At 43.2% G+C, this 24,402-nt stretch overlaps 1 protein-coding gene across 2 annotated transcripts in view; it reads right to left on the bottom strand.

Moving 5' to 3' along the window:
- Epg5 (ectopic P-granules autophagy protein 5 homolog) overlaps positions 1–24,402 on the bottom strand; it is a 100,388-nt gene that overhangs the window by 65,515 nt on the left and 10,471 nt on the right. For both annotated transcript variants that reach the window (XM_036204579.1, XM_036204580.1), the window contains exons 4-15: positions 20,407–20,528; positions 19,875–19,982; positions 18,558–18,631; positions 16,325–16,430; positions 13,413–13,527; positions 12,880–13,030; positions 10,936–11,091; positions 8,888–9,045; positions 6,387–6,541; positions 4,863–5,003; positions 2,290–2,454; positions 241–360 (exon numbers count right to left, since the gene is read on the bottom strand). In XM_036204579.1, coding sequence (XP_036060472.1) covers positions 241–360; positions 2,290–2,454; positions 4,863–5,003; positions 6,387–6,541; positions 8,888–9,045; positions 10,936–11,091; positions 12,880–13,030; positions 13,413–13,527; positions 16,325–16,430; positions 18,558–18,631; positions 19,875–19,982; positions 20,407–20,528 — 1,571 coding nt within the window. The remainder of the gene's footprint in view (positions 1–240; positions 361–2,289; positions 2,455–4,862; positions 5,004–6,386; positions 6,542–8,887; positions 9,046–10,935; positions 11,092–12,879; positions 13,031–13,412; positions 13,528–16,324; positions 16,431–18,557; positions 18,632–19,874; positions 19,983–20,406; positions 20,529–24,402) is intronic.

Genomic DNA, 24,402 nt, shown 5'->3' with positions numbered 1-24,402 from the left:
CATGGTCTATATATAGTGAGCTTTCGGACATCAGGGGCTACATAGTGAGACTCTATCTCAAAAATAAAGGACAATTTTTTTAAGAAAAAAAAATCTTTAAAAACTATAAAAATTAAATTTAGTAACTTGAATTAGCAGAAAGAGTTCTTAGAAAACATAAAAATCAAAACTATAATTTCATTTTCCCAGGCTATTTTTAAATGGAGACTTAGGTCCTCAGTACATAAGAAGAATCAATACCTGTTTCATACTTTCAGAAATAAGACCAGCATAGGGCTTCTGTGAGAGGTGCTTCTGATAAGCCTCGAGAACCAGCAAGGCTACTTCAGTGTGCAATGCCCGATCCAAATGAAGAGTATCCTTTTAAAAACAAACAAACAAACAAAATTATAAATACATTATCCCATATTTAATGAACAGTCCTTTAGAAACAACAACAAAGGCAGAACAATAAAACAGGACACTAGATTCAGAAGGTGAATGTTTCAAAACCGTATCTCTTTAACATGGCATTATAATTGACAACAGAGGAAGGACCCTCAACTCTAAAGAACAAGTACACTGTACCAGGACATGCCTGAAACTCAGTCACCCCCAAAACCCCACCCCATCCTGGATTATAGTTTAAGAACATTGCCACCTATCATAGAAATGCTTATTATCAATCACACAGGAAAATATTTAGTACATCAAGTCTACATTCCTGTTTGTTGTTTCATCATCGGTGAAAATACCATACTCAGAAGCATGGGCAAATACTGCCTTTCAAGCCTGATGTTACCTATAGCATTTCCAAATAGTCTACTTTGCAGTTTTCAAAAACTCCATTCCCTAGCCCTTCCACAGAGGCTGACCCATGCTTCAAACACAGGAGGGAGGGGTCACTCGGGGGATCTGGATGAAGACATCCTGGAAATGTTCCATTTGCAGGCTGGAGAATGTCGAGTTGGAGATCACCCCTGTGGCTCTCACCCACCAGCCACAGGGGCGATCTCCTTCAGCGAGAGAAGACCCAGAATCCCAGGTAGCAAAAAACGGCACGAGAAAGGGTCCCTGGCATCAGTCTCCCCATCTGCACACCATGCCACAAGTGCAAACATACAAGACAACTGCAAGCATTAAGGTACTTGCTCAAAACAAAAGATGCCAGATAGCTGTAGAGCTAATTTCGCCCCCTTGTCCCTCCCAAACATTCATATTCTGATGAATAAGCTACTTAATAAGAACCAGGTAGAGGCAGGAAATCACCGGCATGTTTCTTAGGAGACTTAACATAATACTAACCCTTAATAATAACTATTAAAAATTCTAGGGGCTGGGGATTTAGCTCAGTGGTAGAGTGCTTGCCTAGCAAGCGCAAGGCCCTGGGTTCAATCCTCAGCTACACACACACACACACACACACAAATCTAAACTGAGGAATTAATGTGGAGGAACTGCCTCAACAGTTTCTAGCTCTGTGTAATAACTCTATGGGGAAGGCCTATTAATATCAGTGTCTACAGATGGGCAATTGATGCCCAGAGTTCAGGAAGCTTGTTCAGAGTCACACTGTCAGGTCACAGAGCTGGATCAGAGCAAAGTCAAACTCATAATTCAAGCACACTGGAAACAACTCTAGCAACAATATACAGGACAAACCGCAGGAGGAGGAGAGAGACCCCAGGCAGCAGATACAGTTCACAGGAGGAGAGAGACCCCAGGCAGCAGATACAGTTCACAGGAGGAGAGAGACCCCAGGCAGCAGATACAGTTCACAGGAAGAGGAACTGAAGTACTAGCCAGAGATAAAACAGCACAGTCAATGGCCTAAGGAGAAAGGCCATTTTTTTCTTTTTCTTTGGGTGCACATGGGAAGGCCACTGGCTAGCAAGCTCCATTTCGTCTGTGTCCACCTGTCCAATGCTGAGATTACAGGCCCCCCCGCTACTGCACCCAGCTTTTCCGTGGTTTCTAGAGATGAAACTTGGGATCTCATGGTGGGGCAGCAAGCACTTTACCAAATGAGTCAAGTCCCAGCCAACGCAATATTTTATGATGTAGAATACCTCCATTAGAGGATGCTCATGACACAAAACAGAACTGAAGGAAGGATACTTTGGGGGTATAGCTCAGAGTCCTAGGTTCAGTCCCAGAGGAAGCGAGGAAAGACAAGGAGAGCTGGGACTGTAACAGAGCTGAAAGAACTTGCACTCCTAGCAAGCAGCCCAAAGAGACGCCAATGCTTTAAGAAAACGCTTTCCTGAATCTGACGCATGTAAAAACTCCTGTTTCCCAGGAATGGCATACCTGTTGAGCGAATCCCCAATTCAGTCCTTCTAGGATCACACAGGCCAACTTGTTCTTCACTGCTGTCAGGCTGTAATTCAATAACCAATCCCGAATCACAGCCACCTCAGAGGCAGAAGGTTGCCAGAGATACAATGGCAATTCTTTAAACAAGTATAAAGAAACCTTTAAAAAAAAAAAAAGAAAGAAAGAAAGAAAGGAAGGAAGGAAGGAAGGAAGGAAGGAAGGAAGGAAGGAAGGAAGGAAGGAAGGAAGGAAGGAAGAAAACAATAATTGAATGTAAGACTCAGGAACAGCCAGGTGTTGGTGGCGCTCACCTTTAATCCCAGCACTCTGGAGGCAGAAGCAAGGGGATCTCTGTCAAACTCAATCTCAATCCCTTTATATCCACATAGAGTCATTCTATCAGTTTGTTCCCTTAGCACAGTGGTTCTCAACCTTCCTAATGCTGCAACCCTTCAATATAGTTCCTCATGTTGTAGTGACCCCCAACCATAAAATCATTTCATTGCTACTTCATAACTAACTTTGCTACTGTTATGAATTGTAATATAAATATCTGATATACAGGATATTTGATATGTGACCCCTGTGGGATGGCAACCCATAGGTGGAGAGCTGCTGCTTTAGAAGGATCCCCCCACCCCAACCCCTCGAGAAATCTGTTTAATATGTGTCGGCTTATTTGTGACAAGTCGGTGCTATCTAGCTGACAATGGCTTCCCAGTTCATAACCCTCCTATCTCAACCGCCCATATCCTGGAGTTAAAATCTGCACAGTATGCCAGGGCTGTAAAACGGTAACTTTAAAAACAGAAAAAGTCCTACCTGAGCCTGTAAGTATCTGACAGAAATGATAAACTAATGGTGGTAGGGACCAGTGCACTTCTGAACTATTCCCCTATAGCAGAAATGAGACAAGAGTGTCTGCTCCCTTTTGTAATGAAGGTTCTAGTCAATACCACAAAGCAATTAAAAGAAATGCAAGGCGTTAATGACTACATAGGAAGAACCAGTCGAGAATTCTAGTAAACAGAGCTGGATACGGCTGATGTGCAGTGTTAGAGTGCTTGCCTAGAGTGCATAACAGCCTGAGTTCAATGCCCAGCATCACTAACACCTGTAATTCCAGTACTCAGGAGGCTGAGAGGACTACTGTGAGCTTAGAGGCCAGCCTAGGCTAACAAGACTCCAAGACTCCATTCCATCTCAAAAAAACAAAACTTCTAGTAAGTATTCTTTCAACAATTTTTACAAATATTTAAAATATATTGATGCTTTTACTGCAAGACCAAAAAAAAAAAAAAAAAATCCCAAAACACTAATTTTACTGTAAGAGGTTCAGGAATGATATATGGATTTCATAAACAAAAGTAAAATATGCATTCTGAAAATGAGCCAATCTATGAAACCGCAAACTGGCAAATTCGTGTGTGTGTGTATGTGTAAATAAAATTTGGTTCCAATTTGAAAATTGTCATCAAACACACTTCTGGGTTCTGTGCTTAGTGGGTAAGGGCACCGGCCACCAAGCCTAACAACCTGAGTTTGACTCCTAGAATCCACAAGGTGGAAAGAGAAAACAAATCCTCACAAGTTGCCCTTTGATCTCCACACACATGCACGACAAATTCAAAGTACATGTGCACCCATACACATACATGCACTAAATAATAAATAAACAAAACTTTAGTAAGAACTGAAACCACAGTCTCTCAAAAATATATTCATTGGCAATTACGTTCATAACAGCAACACTCATAATACCAAAAGGTGTAAGTAAGCCAAATGCCTATCAGCTGACAAATAGATATACATAAAAAAAATGTGATATAGAGATTCAATGAAATATTACCCAATATTTAAAAGGAAGGAAATTCTGAATGACTACTACAATACATTTTGCAAAGAGAAATAAGCCAGACACAAGAGACCACGTACTATGGCAATACTTATATAAAATGTCAGAAACAGGCAGCTTTATGGAGACAGAAAGCAAATTAGCAGCTGCTTAGGGCCAAGGAGGAGGAGGAGGAATGAGGAGTAACAGCTAAGGGTTTGGGCAATCTTGGGAAGAAGGTTCCTTTGTAAGAAGACAGGAATGCTCAGAAGTGGCTGCATTCGTGGCTGCACCTATCTGTGGTTATACTAAGATCACTGGCACACACACCTTCAGGGGAAAAGGCTATGGCAATGAATTCCATTCACTAAAGCCTTCTTTAAAACTATGGAACGATTGCAAAAGGGCCTAACTACAACAGAAGGTGGAGGCAGTACTGTACACACACTGACATTTCAGAAACATAGTTAAGGTTTTATTTATAAGAGTCATTCCCAACAGTGCTCCTGTTACTGTTAATTCAGAAATCTTTATTTATTTACTTGCTCACTGATTTTGGTTTTTCAGGACAGGGTTTCTCAGTAGAACAGCCCGTGGCTGTTCTATAACTGGCTTTATAGACCAGGCTGCCCTCACCTACATTTGCATCCAAGTGCTGGGATTAAAGGCATGTGGCACCATTCCTGGCTACTTCAGGATTCTTTCAAAATAACAAAATAGTCAGCATTCTTACCATTCCAACTTGGTCAATGGTTTCTTGAACTCTATCCAAAAGGACAGAAATAATCTCAGGGTGAACAGCTGTGATGGCCCCCAAAAGTTCTCGACCAACCTTTGAAAAAGTCTCTCTGGTGGACAGGGTGACATAAGATACCTAAATGAGAGGTGAGGGAAGAAATGGTACTTTTAATGTAATTACCAATCAGAATACATTTTCATAGTTTTTTCCCACACTGAGCCTCAGCTCACACCACATTCAAAACTATGTCAGAACTTGAGCTAGCAAACTATCCTCCTTGAGACCAGAAGGTGGTAGGGAGAGAACAGGAAAAATGGCAATTATTTATAGCCATGAGTTCAAGTATTGGGTTCAAAGAGTGTATCTCTGCAATGCACAGTGGGCATGAGCCTGAAGCCACAGACACTTGGAAGCCTGAACCAAAAGATCATTTGAGCCCAGGAAATTGAGGCCTTTAGGCAACATAGAAAGATCTCACCTCAAAAAAAAAAAAGTTTCTCACTCACATTGAATTTTTTTTTTCTTGTTTTTAAGACAGGGTTTCTCTGTGTATCTCTGGCTGTCCTGACTCAATCTGTAGACGAGGCTGGCCACGTACTCACAGAAATTCACCTGCCTCTGCCTCCCAAGTGCTGGGATTGAAGCATGCACCACCATGCCCAGCCTACATTATTTTTTTGAAAAAAACATTTCATAGAAATATACAATCTCTCCTACAAAATGAAACCCTAAGTAAAGTTCCTAAACTCTCAGTGTATCCAGGACTGTGTGTCCTCCCAGACAAACCACCACCATCTTCAGGAGGTCACTGCGCCTGCTTACACATGATCATCACAGCTAGGCTTATTGGCTCAACTGCCATTCCCTCAAAGGAGGAGAAGGAAGAGAGATTTATTAGATCCTCCCCTGAAAATCCAGCCATTTCTATTCAGTTTTGCCCTAACTGCTCATGACCCCAGGGTATGGGATCTCAGGGAGATCCTTGCAATCCTTACATTTCTCCTCCATTAGAAAAGAAGCAGATTAAAAACTAAGAAATACAAGGATCTTACCCTAGCCTGTCATGTGTAATGAGGAAAATGAAAGCAGACTGGCAAGTTACCTTTTCTGTTTACGATGGACAGCTAGTAGCAGAGCTAAACCACAACTTCTCTTCCAAGTTCAATGTTTGTTCTATGATCTCATTTAAAGTGACTTGGAAGTCATGTCTCCATGTTACTGGCAGGAGTAGAGGAATGACATTTGGTGTGAGGCTATAGTAATACAGCTGCGACGCCAGGCTGTGCCAGACTGTCCATTCCTTACCAAAAGTTTGCATCAAATGTCAACAGATAGTAATGGGAAATAAAATAATAAAATACAGGGTTTCAAAATTCTCTAAGGCAAATGATGTTCCTTTGATTCTCCATCCCATCCATAAGTGCAGGCAATAACTCAGTTAAGTCACATTTTTTAAAGCAATACCCAAGAATGAATGGACAGCCAGAAGAAAGCATTCACAAAACTTTACATTCTAACCTCATATATCTCCAGAACAATAATTTTTATGAAGTCCTCATCTACATTTGTTCTTCTGGCCCGAGCCATCTGAGCAAAGGTCGTCAGAAGGCAAATCTCTTCTGAGCTGTTCATGGAAGAAAGATACTTCTCCAAGTTCGCAAAATGTTCTGGGTCTGCAAGTTCATATCAAAAAATAAATAAATAAAGTGGAGAAATAGGTTCGTATATTTAGTTACACTACCAGAAAGAAAGACAAAAATTAAAAATCCACAAATATTTAAAGATAAAATAGACCTTCCCTTTTCCAAAACGGATTTCTACAGGTTCAGAAAGAAAGCTGAATCCGTTGACCTCCGAGAGTTGAAAAAACACAAATATAATGTAGACTCGGAGCAAAAGGTTAACAGTAAACTATGCCTCATATCTGAAAAAGGATTTTAAAGGATTGAATGAGGCAGAGAACGTGGTACAAATCACTATTCTGGAGGCTAACCCAAAAGACGAAATTACATATCACTGCAAAGCACAACTGTCACCAGGTGTCACTGTCATTGAACTGTCAACCTCACCGGCACCTGTGAATCTACCGTGCTCATTTTCAGCCACAGGGACGCAGATACTAGGAATGCACATGGTCATGGCCAGCAATTGCTCAGCACAAGCATAGCACTCCAAATAAAGGAGATTAGCTCACAAAGATTAAAGACAAGAAACTGGCTATAACAAACAGTATATAATCCGTCCTGCCCCATTCTCAGAGGACACTGTGTAAGCAATATTACACTTTGTCACTATAGACAGTTTTTATAACTCTGTAATACATGTAAGAACCAGATGCTGGATGCAAAAATTTTATGAAAATATATGGGGGGAAGAAAAACATTTACGAACTATATTCCAGACTGAGGACAGGAAGTCCTTGGAATGGAAGACAGCTTTACAAAGGAAACATACAGGACTACCTGCATCAGACATCCTGCCAATCACCCCAGGCCCCTGCAAAGGACTGTCCCTCATCTGTGTCTAGTACTTCACCCACAGAACTGGCAGCCAGGGAACAGGCTGTGAAACACACTCAGAGCTGGCAGCTCACACTCAACTACGGAAACTGTAATGCAAGCACTTCCCCAGGACAGTGCTGAAGCAGTTTATGAAGCAGAGAAATACAACAAAAACAAAACAGAAGACAAACAATAATAGATTTGTGTAGAACATTCAGAGAGAGAGAATGAAAACAGAAAAATGAAGAAAAAACATGAATGTCTGCAAAAAATCACAAATAATGTTTGTTCAGTTTTATAACTGCGGTTTTCTTTCCTTCTTCTCTTTATTTTTTCTTTCTTTCTAATTCTTTTTTGAGACAGGGTCTCTCTACATAGCACTGGCTGTCCTGGAACTCACTTAATCAGGCTGGCCTTGAGCTCACAGAGATCTGCCTGCCTCTGCCTCCTGAGTGCTGGGAATAAAGATATGCTTTCTTTTAAGTAATACAGAAGTCTAGAAATTTAGAAGAGATTTTGGTAAGTTTTTAATTCTGTTTGTATTCTGTTATGTTTTCTTTAATATTAAGTGTAATGGATAAATATCTTTGTATCTAACTAGATTGTCTGATTTTTATTCTTTTTTGTTTGGTTGTTGTTTTTTGTTTTTGTTTTTGTTTTTGTGAGACAGGGTCTCTCTGTTTAGCCCTAGTTGTCCTCACTATGCAGACCAGACTGGCCTTGAACCAAATGTCCATCTCCCTGCCTTCCAAGTGCGGAATTGAAGGCGTGAACTACCACATCTGGCTCAAATTCTTTTTAAAAAAGATTCATTTATTTTTATTTTACATGGGTGGGTAGTTTTGCCTGCATGTATATTGGTGTAATACATATGTGCAGTTCCCAGAGGAGGCCAGAAGAGGGTGTTGGATCCCCTGGAACTGGCCCTGTAGGTTCTAGAAATCAAACTGGTCCTCTGCAAGAATGTTTTTTAACATTATAACACAAATAGCTGGCAGTTCAATGTTAGTATGCATTAAGATGTAATCAAGTTTTCAGTAAAATTAATATTTATTGTTTTGGTTTCAGGGATTTATTTTCTTGCTGAGGATTGGTCCTAGAACATTATACATACAAAGTACATGCAGGATACCACTGTGCTACAAAATTAAGTTTTTGAAGAATTGCTGTCTACCTCCTACCTACTTCATAAAATCAAGACAACTATGAAAAATACAACAGAAAAAAATGAGTGGAACAAGTGGGCACAAACTTTAGCAAATTTCAAGTCCATTAACATCACTTGTTGATCAGACTAGAATTTTAGACATGGAAAGAAATGATTCATCAATGTTAGGCCATTGTGCTTACTACACAGAATCTGGACCTAGCTGAATCTGCAGTTGAGATACGCCATCTACCACATCTGACAATGAAGCGGTCTCCCAAATGTCCAGATCACGCCACAGCACTCCCAGAAGCAGAGACTAGCACTGAGAAAGCACAGCACACAGGGAGAAGGCTGCCCCAGTCAAGTACCTTGGAGTTGCCTCTTGCACTCGGCCGGCTGCAGGGGGGCACAGAGGTGCTGCAGGCCCCCGCTCCCCGCCTGGTGCATGAGGTGGAAGAGCTTCCAGAGCGTCGGGACTGAGAGCGTGCCGAAGGGCATCTCAGACATGAACAGCCAAATGCCAAGTCTGCACATTTGAAACAGCAACGGGAAATTTATAGATCATTAAGCTTCACCACACTAAGGAAGTGGAAACAAGACTTCAGCTCTCACACTACCACAACTTTTCCAACACGTGCGCACACGCGCGCGTGCACACACACACACACACACACACACGCACGCATGCACGCATGCACACGCACACGGAGGTATCATAAATGCTTTGTACCAAAGGCATTTGAATTTTTGGAATATTTGCACATATATAGTAGTGTGTACCATGGAGGAGACTGAAGTCTAAACATGAAAGCCTGCTGCATGATTCATAACAGCCAAGATATGGAACTAGACGTCCATTAATAGATGAATGGACAAAGAACATGTGTGCATATATACAATATAATTTTATTCAGCAGAGTGAGAACTCATAGACTTTAGACTAACAGCTGTGGAGCTCCATGGGACTGGACCAGGCCCTCTGCATAAGTGAGACAGTTGTGTAGCTTGGTCTGTTTAAGGGGCCCCCAGGCAGTAGGATCAGGATCCATTCCTGGTGCATGAGCTGGCTTTTTGGAGCCTATGGTGGGACACCTTGCACAGCCTTGATGCAGGGGGAGGGGCTTGGTCCTGCCTCAGCTGAATGTACCAGGCTTTGCTGACTCCCCATTGGAGGCCTTGCCTTTTCAGAGGAGGAAATGGGAGGTGAGTTGGAGGGTGAAGGCTGGGAGGGATCAGGAAGAGGAAAGAGAGAGGGATCTGTGGTTGGTATGTAAAATGAATAAAAAATTTCTTAATAAATAAAAAAAAATAAGCCAGGCGGTGGTGGCGCATGCCTGTAATCCCAGCACTGGGAGGCAGAGCCAGGCGGATCTCTGTGAGTTCGAGGCCAGCCTGGTCTACAAAGTTAGATCCAGGATAGCCTCCAAAGCTACAGAGAAACCCTGTCTCGAAAAACCAAAATAAATAAATTAAATAAATTAATTAAAAAATTTTTATTTAGCAAAAGGGCTATTTGGAGAGAACAAGCAGACCAGTCAGAGGGAGGAAGACAAACAGACAAAGAGGTAGAAGGGGCAAATATGAGCAAGATACAATGACTGGATCTGGACATTTGTGTGCACTTTGTACACCTCACTCTAATGATAATTTTATACAATATTTTTACTGTGCATGTGTTTATGTTGGCACAGCACATGAGGTCAAGTGTAGAATTTTCCACTTATGACATAATATTTGTACTAGAAGTTTCTAATGGTTTCTGTGCTGGGGATGCTCAATCTGCATACATCATTCCATCCTTACAAAAACAAAGGCGATATTATTATCACAAATTTATATGAGACCTCTCAGACATGTGAAGAAGAAAAAGTGTTGGGTTTTGAACCAGAGACCCCAATAAGAGAGAGGCTATCTTAGTTAGGGTTACTATTGCTATGCTGAAACACCATGACCAAAGCAGGATGGGAAGGGTTTATTTGGCTTACACTTTGTGGTGGTTTAAATAGGAATGCCCCTGACAGACTCATGTGTTTGAATGCTTGGCCCCCAGGGAGTGACACTATTAAGAAGTGTGGCGTTGTTGAAGTAGGTGTGGCCTAGTTGGAGGAAGTGGGTCACAGTGGAGATGGGCTTTGAGGTATTATATGCTCAAGCTATGCCCAGGGTGGCACATGGTCTCCTTCTGCTGCCCACAGATCCAGATGTAGAATCCTTCTGCAGCACCGTGTCTGCCTGTGTGCCCCCATTGCTTCCCACCATGATGACAATGGACTAAATCTCTGAACTGTAAGCCAGCCCCAGTGAAATGTCTTTCTTTATAAGAGCTCCCATGGTCATCATAATGCTGACCACAACAATAGAAACCCTAACTAAGACACACTTCGACATTCCTAGGCAGGAAGCCCTTACCTCTTACCTTTTGGCTTTCAGGACATGTAGAACAGCTCTGAGAAATAGCTCATCAAATTCAATCTGCAGTTTCTCCACAGAGTAGGGCTGTAGTGTTAATCCCATGCCTGTGCTGTGGCTCACATACTGCGCCCAGTGGTCACTGACATAGCCAAGGGTCATCCTGAGAACGAGGAAAACAACACAGCACTTTTCAGTCACTCACTCAGTATCACCTGACATTAGATGTGAAGGACTAATATTAACTAAGCACCTACTATCTGCTCAGTTCTGAAGGCAATCTAATAGAGGCAATGAAAACCAACCCTCGTAGTGATGTACTTAGCAGGAGGCATAAGAACAATCACAACATGTAAAATCCATCACACAGGTGACACTGACATTTCATGTCAGGCTGCATTCCCAGCTCTCCTCAGCTCCATGTGGGCTGCAGGGCACAGGATAGACACATGCTAGGATCTCAACCTTCTGAGAACCCCAGCCTTTGAGGGCATCCTATGATCTTCATAACACTGACTGAAATCTAAAATAAATGAATGTTAACCAATTCAGTTTGGAGAACAAAAGTGGAGAAAGGAAGAGATTTTGCATTTTTATGAACTTCTTTTTGAAGATGTATATGCTATAGGGAATAATCCAGAAAAAAAAAAACTGAAAATGTAGAAAAGGGTATGAAGTTGTGAAGTTGATTTAGAGAAAAGCAATATATAAACTCAAAAATTTTTCAAACACTTGCTAATGAAACCATAAACCCATCTTTCAATTTTGATTTTACAGATGATTACAGTTAAGAGATTGCATAAATCTCAGAAAAGACTTTATGTGAGTGTGGTGGTATGAAAGAAAAGGACCCCCAAAGGAAGTGGCACTATTAGGTGTGGCCTTGTCAGAGGAAGTGTGTCACTGTGGGGGCGGGCTTTGAGGTTTCATATATGCTCAAGCCACACTCAGTATCTCAGTTCCTGCTGCCTGCAAGATCCAGAACTCTCAGCTCCTTCTCCAGCACCACATCTGCCTGCATGCCACCATGTCCCACCATGATGATAATAGACTGAACAGCCACCCAATTAAATGTTTTCCTTTATAAGAGTTGCCAAGGCCAGGTGGTGGTGGTGCATACCTTTAATCCCAGCACTCAGGAGGCAGAGCCAGATTGATCTCTGTGAGTTTGAGGCCAGCCTGGTCTACAGAGTGAGTTCCAGGAAAGGCACAAAGCTACACAGAGAAACCCTGTCTCAAAAATCAAAGAAAACAAACAAACCAAACAAAAATGCTGTGGATATCGCTCTGTGTAAATAAAATGCTGATTGGCCAGTAGCCAGGTGGGACGTATAGGCGGGACAAGCAGAGAGGAGAATCTGGGAAATGGAAGGTGGAGGCAGAGATATTACAAGCTGCTGCCATGAGAAGCGACATGTAAGGTACTGGTAAGCCACGAGCCATGTGGCAACTTATAGACTAACAGAAATGGGTTAATTTAAGAAATAAGAACTAGATAGCAAGAAGCCTGCCACAGCCATACAGTTTGTAAGCAATATAAGTTTCTGTGTATTTACTTGGTTGGGTCTGAGCGTCTGGCGGGTGAGAGAGATTTGTCCTGACTGTGGGCCAGGCAGGAAAACTCTAGCTACACAAAAACAAAGTTGCCATAGTCATGGTGTCTCTTCATAACAGAAACCCTAAGAAGCCTGCATCTTCCTTGACCCTTCTGTCCAGCAGCAGCTTTGAAAGTCAGAACTCCAATAATAATTATATTTAAAAAATCAATTGGATCTGAGATAATTAATCAAATAATTTCACTGGAAACATTTAAGAAATCCTCATATGGCTGATGGGAGAACTATCTCACTTTTATGAGAAGATCTAAGTATAAACATCCATCACCCCTCTGCAGTCAGTGTCTGTGTCTAAGCAAGGAGACAGCAGCATGATGAGCCAACAGCAGCATTACCTTATCAGGTAGCCAATGCGCTTCACAAACTGCCTATAGCGGGCTCTGTTAAAGGTTTCTAACCCCACAGCCAGGAGTTCCACTAATGAGTTGGCAAAGGCAAAAATCTTCATCATCTCTTGGGGCCTCGTTGTTTCAGGTAAATAATCACCTAGAAGTGAAACAGATAGGTGAAAAATATAATTACTATGACAAAACACAACAGAACACAGGTGTATAATTCAGTGAGAAAGCCAGGAGGGGAAGGAAGTAATCCCATCTTTCTGGTTCCACTATCAAAGTTAAATAGGGAACTTGAAGGAAAATACATTAATATCAACATATTTAACCTAGGTAACATGTACACTACTCATGTTACTTCTTCATTTAAGCATGAAGTAAAAAAAAAAAGTAAACACAAGAGAAAAGAGGTTGTGCACAGGTGGGCACAGGAAACCCCCCATCAGCAGCCCACCCAAATGCAAGACTTGGTGCTTCCTATGTGGAGCTTGTACCAGTACCACTTTTCAGTGATGATGAGAAAAACTATCTACCTTTTGCTTTAAACCCAAGGAGATGTTGAAAGAGTTCATGAAAGGGAAACTGGGACAAAAGGATGACCAAGTCATCTTCATTAAGTAGAATCCAACTGGTCTCAGGATCTTCATCCTAAAGGGAAGATGCCACATCACATCAGCTAATCAGTCTGGAGTTACAGGAACTAAATCATCCAAGTCATAATGTGGTCCTTATAGACACCTCCTCAAGGGCAGTGAACTAAATAAATAGCCTTAGATCCACAGACATCCTGGAAGTCCTCTGAAAAGCAAGTATAATTTATCTGTATCTGGGTCATCAAATTTCTATCATGTAGAAGAATAAAACTCTCCTAGAGCCAGGAAGTGGTGGCACATCCCTTTAATCCCAGCACTGGGAAGACAGAGGCAGGTGGATCTCTGAGTTCAAGGCCAGCCTGGTCTGGTCTTCAGAGAAAGTTCCAGGAAAGCCAAGGCTATATGGAGAAACCCTGTTTCAAAAAACCAAAACCAAAACAAAACAAAAAACCCCTCTTCTAGACTGAGGACCTTACTATGAGGCCCACTGCTCAGACAACAGATTAACAATTAATTAAACAACCATAGTCTACTATAGTCCAAGATATTTGTAGCTACAGTTCTCTTCTACTAAAACTCAAAGTCTACTATCATGTTCAACACACTTTTGAGGAAGCCGCTAGTATTTGCTACAGATGCCTCAGGTTCTGCTGTGGGCAAGACAAAACTAACTGTAATCAAGGATCATCCAGGGGACACTTCCGGGTCTTTTTGATGCAGAGCCTTAAAGTCACCTTAGAAATCAAGTTAGCATGTGTCCCAATATGCATTACATTAAAAGGAAAGAATCTGAATGTATTACAACAATTTCAACAAGGGACTAATCAATCATTTCAGCAATTCATTCATAACATCCTGAGCATATTCTTTTTATCTACTATTTCCACTACAGTTTAGTTATATTTTTGTCCCATGATTCTTGTATCAGGAGCTTAGTCCCAAGTCTAGTAGTACTGGAAGTTAGTGTGCGACCTTTAATTATTTAATTAAGGCTCTTAATTATTGATGGTACTTCCCTTAAGGGAAGTTCTCATTAGTAGGGTGCTATGAAAGGACCGAGTCAGGACCTATCTAGCTCCCAGACTTCTTGTTCTGAGATGAGATTCTCTGCACTCTGCCATCTATTATGGAGGCCCCACCAGAACCTGTGCCATGCTACTGGGGTTCTCAACCTCCAAAACTGTCACTCATTAAACCTCTGTTTTAATAAAGCTGACCTGCTTCAAGTATATCAAGTAATTCAAAATAGAATAACACCATGTATATGATGGCTAACAAGAGCCTCAGAAACTATACTTAAAAGCAATAGTTCTTGACTCTGGCTGAACAGCAGATCACCCGGTAGGCTCTAGGAAACTTAGATCTATATATGGGCCTGACAAGCTTTATAAATTGGCCCAGTGAGCCTTATGTGGAGCTAGTGTTGAGAAACATGATGTGGATGACCCAGGCCTTCCTCCCCACAGACTTTTCTGATCCAATGAAGCTCATACTAGTCTCGGTACAAAGTTCTTCTGGTTACTTCTGCTTTAGTTTTCCTCCCTTACTGCTGGTTTTGTTGGGTTTTTACTTGTTTTGTTAGGGACGCAGCTTTTATTTTTTTCTGCTGTTGGTCTTTTGGCCTCATTTTTTGTCAGGGGTGGTGAAGTCTTGCTGTCTAGCTTAGTCCGTCCTACATTTCAGAATCCTCCTACCTCTCCCCACTAAGTGCTGGAATTACAGGCAAGCACCATGATGCCTAACTCCCTAAGTTCTTGCAGTCACTCAACTTTTTACCGAGTGCTAACCAAGAATCAAGCACCAATGGAGGCTCTGTGTCTGGGGTTAACTTCAGGGAACCCATTTAAAAAAAAAAAAAAGACTATTTTGAAGAAAGGCCACTCTAGGGAAAAGCAAACAATGAACAAACAACAACAAAAAAATTGTTTTGTTACAATCTTCCAAAGATAATTTATATTAGCTGCTGAGAAACTCAGTCTCCAGACGAGTGTTTGCACACCCACATCAGTTCCCACCACCTGCCCACCTGCTGCAAGCCGCAGGAGGTGATAAAGAACAAAGCTACTGTGAATGGGAGCACTGGTCCCAGAATGGACCCTGGTGCATACATCAACATGACCCCACAGCAGCGTGGGCGTCACTCTGAGACTTCTGACACAGGGGATTTTAGTGAGTCAGGTCAATGAGCATCTTAGAACATCAAATCGGGGGTTGAGGCAGAGTTCAAGCTATATGTACACACACACACACACACACACCTGGTAGCAAAGGCCTTTGACCTGCTGAGCCATTGTGCTGGCCAAATGAGGAGCTCAGCCAGAAACAGGCTCAGGAATGAGCAAAAGAAAAATTCCTTACAAATATATTACTAGCTACTTGTGGAGGAAAGAAAAGTTAACAAGAATTATCTTAAAACTTTTTTAAAAACTGTCTTGAGAAGCTGGATTTTATTCATTAAGTTTTCATCAAAATTATTCAGAACAGGTCATCTGTGAGACCTGAGTCCCAGGAACCTGGTCCTGTGCACAGTGACACCTTCGTATAAACTCCACAAAGCATCACCCCACTCCACTTCCCAGTTCCGGCCCTCTGCACACAGCCTCCAAGGATGGCAGGATGGGTGCCTGGCTCGGGAACCTGCTCCACAGGTTCTGCGTTTAATGACCACATGACCTGAGACAAGTCACCTCCCCTTTACACATCAGCTGTCCCTGTCTGTAAAATGAGGGTCCCAACAATACTTACCTCAGAGGGTTACTGAATCGAGATTTATGAGCAAGTGCTCAGAACAATGCTTTGCATGTAAAGACAGCTCAGAATTGGTTAAAGGGGACAGTGCAGACACAGGTTACCTCTTCTCCTCCTTCATCTACGAGTGTCCAGTTCCCAGATGCAGGTCCTGAAGATGATGGCTTCCGCTCACTGGGCTTCATGTGGTACATAAACTCTGCTCGATTTCTAAAAGACAACAGACATGAATCTGATCATATGAACATAGAAAGCCTGACATGAGCTCATGTGTGGATGTCTATCCTAAAGAAGAGTCAGGAATCAGCCCAGCTGTCAAATGGTTTGAACTATCAAATAAGAAGTAAGAACTAAGGCCAGAAACAATAGTGCTTAGTTTCAAATCCCAACACTCAGAAGGCGGAGGCAGGCAGGTCTCTCTGAGCTCAAGGTCAGCTTAGGCTAGATAACTGGTTGCGTGCCAGCCTGGCATAGAAGATAACAAGCTCTAGGTCTGGCCTACATAATGAGACCCTGTTTCAAAAAAAAAAAAAAAAATTAAGTAAAGGCTGGAGAAATGGCTCAGTGGTTAAGAGCACTGGCTGTCCTTGCACATGACCCAATTCAGTTCCCAGCGCTCACGGCAGACAGCTCACAACTACCTGTGACTTCAGCTTCATGGACCCAGAGCCCTCTCGGCCTTCATGGGCACCCACTCTCACATATACACATCCCCACAGAGACATACACAAATATCCATGATTAAAAATTAAAAATAAATCTTTTTTAAAAATGTGTTTTAACAAAAACAAACAAACAAAAAAAGGTATGCAGTTGGGAGAGAGGCTTGTTTGGGGCCAAAAGGTATACATAAAGGTAAACACATCCTAGTCAAAACACATCCCTGTTCAGGAGCAGCCTCTGCATGCAGGCAGTATAAGATGGAAGCCAGAAAAAAACAGCAACAGGATTTTCTAAGCAGTTGTTCCATCTGATGAGCAATGTAACCAGAACAGTTTTCTCTTGGACCATGACCTAACTTGCAATCCTCTCTGAAAATTACCTACCCACTCCTCTCTTATCCAGAATCCTCCTACACACTCCAGCTCTGGAGTTCCAATATCTCCCTTTCAACAGGGAAAGCCCAGTCCTGAGCTCCAGCGGCCACTGGCATGTGTCACTTACATGCTGTTCTTCCCTAGAAAACAGCCCTCTTCCTGTACTTCTGCTAGTGCTGTCGATGCCCTCCTAGTCTCTCAGGCTCACACAGGTAGAGTCAGGAGGGACACATCCCTTCTCTGCATTCTTTAATCAGCTACTAAGTCATTTCCCAGAAAGAAGACGTCTAGGTTCCCGCACTCTATCTACTATCGTGACCCTAGTCAATACAGGCCCAGAGGCAGGTTAGCTGCTGGTAACAGTGTTCAGGGTCACCAACAAACAGGCTCTGCATTCTCCCTGGGTCAAAAACATGCCTGCTCTTTTGCTGTGCAGTTGGTTGGGATCCTGAACCAGGAGAGGCATAAATGTCTGTAGTCATCAAGGAAGCAATGAAAAAGTACATACTCTTCTGCCTCCAGTCCACCGTCTGTCCAAAACAAACCCCCATGTTTCTGTTTTTGTTTTTCTAATAAGGTCTTGGGGTAACCCAAGTTGACCTTGAACTGAAGATCCTACAACCCCTGAGTGCTGTGATAACAGGTGTGTCCCATCACATCTGGCCTAATCTTCCTTAAAGACAATTTTTGCTCCCTGTTCAAAAATCTTTCACTTGTTCACAGGCCAAGCCATATCAAGTGTAGATTCTTCAGCTTTAATTTCAAGGCCTTCTCCCCTCCAGCCCCCACTGAAGTTACTCACCTTGATTACCATTGCTTGCCTTCAGCTACCTACACCCCAGTCCTCTGCACACCCTGGATTAGGACCTTTGCTCACACTAGTCTCCCCAGCCCCTCACCTAATGAAATCCTCCACTCTTCCAAGCTGACTCATGCACTGTGGAACTGACTGATGACTACTCAGATCTTGACTGGCTGCACTCCTACTGCATACTCAGCTCCACAGTTAACACTGACATCAGGTCCCCCTCTGGTCTAAGGAACACACTATCTCACCTTTCACAATGGCATACACAATGAGACAAACCCACTAAAAGGGGGGGGCACAAAAAAAGGTTAATAAGCAGCTAGACATATCACTTTGGGACAGGGATATCAAACCCAAAGGAAATCTGCAATGTTAAATTCTAGAATGCCAACACTTCCCTTGGCAGTTTGCTTTGGATGTGGGCAGTTAAGAAAACCAACCCTTTGGTAGAAGTATTTCAATTTCTGGTTCACAAAGCTCTTCCACACTTACTTGACAGGAGACATCAGCAGGGCAAGGGACTGCATGAAATGAAAGACCCCTGAAGGGTTATTCAACACTTTGATCTGAAATCAGAAAATGAAAAAAGCATACTGTAGAAAACCAGCTTGAGCTGGTTTACATGTATCTAACAAGCAAGATGCTAGTCAGAGGACAGAGCTACGCCTGACTCCAAAGCACAAGGCACAGCTGGAGTAGCTACCTGAACACTATCTAAGAGCCAAGGATGAGCAGCTGAAGGCAAACATCTGCAACAGCTGTGATGGAACACAGCGCTGCTGCTCTAAACCAAGAAACACAAAACATCCTCTTTTCTTCGAAATGATTTCAGCTCCATGTCACCAGAAATACTAAAGAAAATATGAAGGAGTTGAGTTGAACTCGGCATACATTTCGATTCCTGCTAGCTGAGTGGTTGCTATGTATAATAAAAATGGCCAAAAGGTGCTCGGTAAAGGAGAAACTATGGTAAGTATATGCAAGTTGCTAACGGGCCTAAGACCTCTCTGCTATGCTGGCAGATTCTATTTCACAGTACCAAGTGTACTGTGAGATTAATTTAGAGAGTTGTGGCAATTACTACAGAAAAGAAAAACAGTCCTGGTAAGCCATCCTCTTACCAAATTAAACACTTGTGAGCCTACCAAGCTGGGTTACATCTGAACTTTTGCAGTTGTCCCAATTTCTTCACCTATGATGACCCAGAAGGCGCTGGCTCTAACTCCTATATACATGAATTCCTGGTTTAAAGGTTTCACTTAGGGTGCCAGACAGAGGGCTCAATGGTTAAGAGCATTCACTGCTCCCAAGAGATCAAGGGGAGAGTCTGGTTCCCTGCACCCAGATCAGGAAGCTCACAACCACCTTTAACTCTAGTTCCAGGAGATCAACGCCTTCTAGCCTCTGCAGACACCTACATGCACACGGTGCACATGAGTCCATGCAGACACATAAAGCATACAAGTAATAGAAATAAGTCTTTTATATTTTCATTTAAATAGCACTCAGTTAGGTCTTTGGGGGATGGTTATTTTAGACATTTCTTGTTTTTTTTTTGTTTTGGTTTGTTTTGGTTTGGTTTGGTTTTTTTTTTTTTTTTTTGGTTTTTTCCAAGACAGGGTTTCTCTGCAGCTTTTGGAGCCTGTCCTGGACTAGCTCTGTAGTCAGAGTTCACAGAGATCCACCTGCCTCTGCCTTCCGAGTGCTGGGATTACAGGCGTGCACCACCACTGCCCGGCTGTTTTAGACATTTCTTAAGGAAAACTAATAAAATCCCTCCCCACCCCCAGAATCAGAGCACCACCATACCTGTATGAAAGGAACAGCCCACTTACTGACGCCAGCTGGGCAGCGAAGGATGTGGTTGAGAAGGAAGAAGTGGTCTCCAGGACAGCCAACTCTTTGTAACACCGACACCTAAACAACAAAGGACTCGTGGTTTCACTGATTTCATAAACTCACGGACACAGTGCCCAGACATAAATCCCATCTGTAATACACCTAAACTTTCCAAACCCTGCCCCTCTCCTCTCATGGTAAGTACAACTAAGTTTATCATCAAACATGATCAGACACATGGTGAGTCGGCAGTCGGTCTTCACTTCCCTCTGCATTTCCTCCTGAGTTCACCTCTGACCTGAAAGCCAGAGTTCATTAGAGACACAAAGTAGTAAGACAAATAACTTGTAGCCATGTGTCACCATCAAAGAAAAGTCATTAACTCGTTAAATGAGTTGGCTGGAGAAGCTACAGAAGAAAAAACTATGAAATACAAAATAAGAAATTATTCTTCAATTACCCAAGCAATGAAAGACTTCTATGTCTGTATCTGTTCCCTTACTAGTTTCTGCAGCCAGAGCAGGATGTCCTCATGGAACTGGGCATCTTCACTCACTCTCCTGGTGAACATGAACAAGACACTGATGCACTCCTTCAGCTGACACACGTCAGAGGGGATGCTTTCTGTCAGTTTAGAAACCATAAAAGAGAGGAGTAGATGAGTCCTCCTGATGGTACTGGGGACTTTTAGCTTTTCACACTTAAAGCAAGAAAACAAAATATTGCACAAATCCTAAATGGTCTTATAATAAAAACCTGGAGCCAGATACTAGGGTAAATGCTGAAAGATCAGAGGAAACAAACCACAACCACTTCTCACCTCTACTGAATCCTCAGACCGAAAGGGAGGCGAGATCCTGTCTCTAAGAATCCTCAGACTGAATGCTCCCTGAGTCCTCAGCCAAAAGGGCTTAGTTCCTGTCTCCTCACGCCTCACATGCCCTTCTCCTCCCAGCCATTTCACTTCCTAGATTAATGGCGTGTGTGCTTCCCAAATACTGAGGTTAAAGGTGTGTGCCACCACTGCCTGGCTCTGTGTCTCTCCTAGACTGGATCAATCTCATGTAGCCCAGGGTGGCCTTGAACTCACAGACCGACCTCTGCCTCCTGAGTGCTAGGGTTAAAGGTGTATGCAACCACTACTTGACTTCTATGTTTAACTCTGTGGCTGTCCTCTGGTCTTCAAGCAAGCTTTATGTCTTACAAGTATAACCACACCAAAATGTGTAAAACATTTAGTTCAGAAAAGCCCAAAGCAGCTGTCTGCTTCCTGCCTAACGGTGCTCCTGCTGCCATGTCCTCTTCTCCTTCACAGACCGTGTCCCACTGAACTGTGAGTCAAAGCAAATGCTTCCGTCTTAAGTTGTCTCTTGTCAGAAAAGCAGTAATACAAAAAGACAGCACCAAGGGGTGGAGCAGTTGGACACGTAGTACTTATGCCTTTAGAACTTATCTGCTGGATAAACATAAAAGAGTTTAGAGCTACATGCTGAACAAGTCTTGAACTGATATAAACAGAACTTGATGGGCCATTCTGCTAAGAGTTTGGAAGACCAGAGTGTTAAGAGAGATGTGGTCAATGAAGGCCTGGCTCATGAGGTGTTTCAGAATTTGTCTTAGGGTTTCTATTGCTGAGAAGAGACACCATGACCACAGAAACTCTTACAAAGGAAAACATTTAACTGAGGTGGCAGCTTACAGTTCAGAGGTTCAGTTCATTATCATCATGGTGGGGAGCATGGTGCTGGCTACATCCTGATCAGAAGGCAACAGGAAGTGAACTGAGACACAGGGAGCAGCTTGAGCATAAGAAATCTCAAAGCCCACCCCAATAGTGACATACTTCCTCTAACAAAGCCACATCTTTTGGGGGTCATTTTCTTTCAAACCACCACAGAGCTGAACAAGGACTCTATTGGGAACTGGGACAGAGGTCATCCCTGTGATATTCTGGCAAAGAATCTTTGCCAATCTACTCAAAATTACAGACTAATTTGTTTGGTGCAGAAAATCTCAAAATAGGCAGTATTCGAGACAGCATGGCTAGTGCTCACTTTTATTCATGTTTACAGGGAAAGCGTGCACAGGGGAGCAGAAGCACAGGAACCGTGTGTGGGCTAGCAGGAAAGGGGAGAGTCTGAAGCTGCAGACAGGCAGTACTGAAAAAGAGTAGCCGAGTGTTCTGCACCAGGATGACAGGACACCCCGAGGGCAAGACCCTAAACACCGAGCACTCCAACCTATAAAAATGCATGGCATTTAAAGGGTGAGAGCCTACACTGAGAATGCCCTGGAAGGCTCCTTCCTGGTCAACAAGCACCTAGGCAAGTGTTGTGACAGAAGTGGGTCCAGCTGTATCTCAGGCTGGAGAACGCAGCACCACTGTCCACACATCCCTGGTTCTCAAGAACTAAACGTGGAACAGTAAGGTGCCATGGCTCCAAGGTTCTGAAAGCTGCAGAGCAAGGCTGGACAATATGGGGCAAAGTCAAATTCCCTGCAGGGGGGCACTTCAAAGCCATCAAAAAAGCTGCGAACATAAAGTCTAAGTTATAAGGCAGACCTCAGGATACTGAAGGTGCCAGGACCAAGGGACATCCGCCAAGGAGAGCACCAGGCATAGAGTAGATGGAGCCAGCCCAAACCGGAGACTAAGAGTGCCGTAGGCAGTAGAGTTAGATAAAGAGGCCACCCGGGGTTTGGGAGTGCAGACGGCTCTCTCAAGCCCCAGATGCCCAGGCATGGAGCAACAGGATTTGATGCTTATACTGCTGGTTTTGTTAGAACAAGGGTCTGTACCCTCAGGCTAGAGTCTACAACCTCTGCCTCTCTCTCTGCCTCTCTGCCTCTGCCTCTCTGCCTCTGCCTCTGCCTCTGCCTCTCTCTCTGCCTCTCTCTCCCTGCCTCTCTGCCTCTGCCTCTCTCTCTGCCTCTCTCTCTCTGCCTCTCTGCCTCTGCCTCTCTCTCTGCCTCTGCCTCTGCCTCTGCCTCTGCCTCTGCCTCTGCCTCTGCCTCTGCCTCTGCCTGCTCTCTGCTCCTCTCCTCTGCTCGCTCTCTGCCTCTCTCTCTACCTCTTGCCTCTCTGACTCTTGCCTCTCTTCTCGCCTCTGCCTCTGCCTCTTGCTTCGCTCTGCACCTGCCTCTCGTCTCTCTCTTTCTCACTCTCTGCGTCTTGCTCTTGCTCTGCCCTCCCTCTGCCTCTCTGCTCTCTCTGCTCTGCCTCCTCCTCTGCCTCTGCTCTCTCTGCTCTCTCTCTCTCTGCCTCTCTGCCTCTGCCTCTGCCTCTGAAGTCTCGCCTCTCACCTCTCGCGTCTCGTCTCTGCCTCTGCCTCTTTCTGCATGCTGGGATTAAAAGCATGCCTGGCTTTATTCTCTTAATGAAGCTCCTCTCTAGGCTTTAAAGGGATGCCTCTCCTTTCCATTAAGGCCCGATCTTGTTTAGATCTCCATATGTTGTTTGTCTAACACTCTTCTTCCCACATAGAGGCCAACCATGGCCTCCAGGCCCTTTTTCCTTATGAACCGAATTCTTACAAAGGGAATTACATGTCAGCTTTTTTCCAGACCAACCAATGCTACTCTTTTGTTATATTTAATAGGTTTCAACGCTCTGATTTGGGGCATATGAACAATGCTGAGACTGTTAAAGACTATGGGGACTTCTGAAGTCAAACAGTGCAAATTGAATTGTGAAGGCCACGGTTAAGAGCAAAACACTGTGGTTTGAATGTGAAATGTTCCTAATTTACTTCAATACTCGGTGCCCATCTGATGGTGACTTTTGGAAGGTTGTGGAACCTGTAGGAAATGAATCCTCATTAGAAGAAGTGGGCCACTGGGGGCTGGCCGTAAGGTTCTACATCCTGAAGATAAACTCTACTGGCAGAGTGCTGTACTTAGCATGCATGAGAGGTCTGAGAATATGGTGCAGGGGGAGAGCAGGGCAGATAACCATGAAAAAAGAAAGGAATTAGAATTTCTACTTCAGAACATTATAGAACATCAGTTACAAATTCAAGAAACAAGGAAGTGAGAAAAAAATAAAATAAAATGCAAGAGAGAAACAGGAGAACACAACGGTATTCTGGGGGCTGGAGAGCTTGCTCGGTGGGTAGAGCACTTGTTCTACCAGGTTTTGATTCCCAGCACCCACAAGGCAGCATGCAACCATCCATAACTCCAGTTCCCAAGGATCCACTCCATCCTTGTACATCCACAGGCACCAGGCATCTGGTGTACAGACATATATGTAGACAGAACACTCAAACACATATAATAAAATAAATAAATCTAATAATAAAATAATGATAATACATTTTTAAAAAAGAAAAGGTATCCAGATGTTTAGTTTTGGGATCAAACGCCACTGGGACACTACTTAGCAAAGGCAAAAAGAGGCCGATTTTTGCCTTCCTAAAGGAGGAAAAACAACAGCCATGGGAAAGGGAGGCCTCATACTACTCAAGAAACATCAGTAAACATTGTGTTGAGGGGGGCA

This window comes from Onychomys torridus, chromosome 13 (assembly GCF_903995425.1).
Source record: "Onychomys torridus chromosome 13, mOncTor1.1, whole genome shotgun sequence".
Taxonomy (NCBI): Eukaryota; Metazoa; Chordata; class Mammalia; order Rodentia; family Cricetidae; genus Onychomys; species Onychomys torridus.
This window is presented reverse-complemented; position numbering and strand designations above follow the sequence as displayed.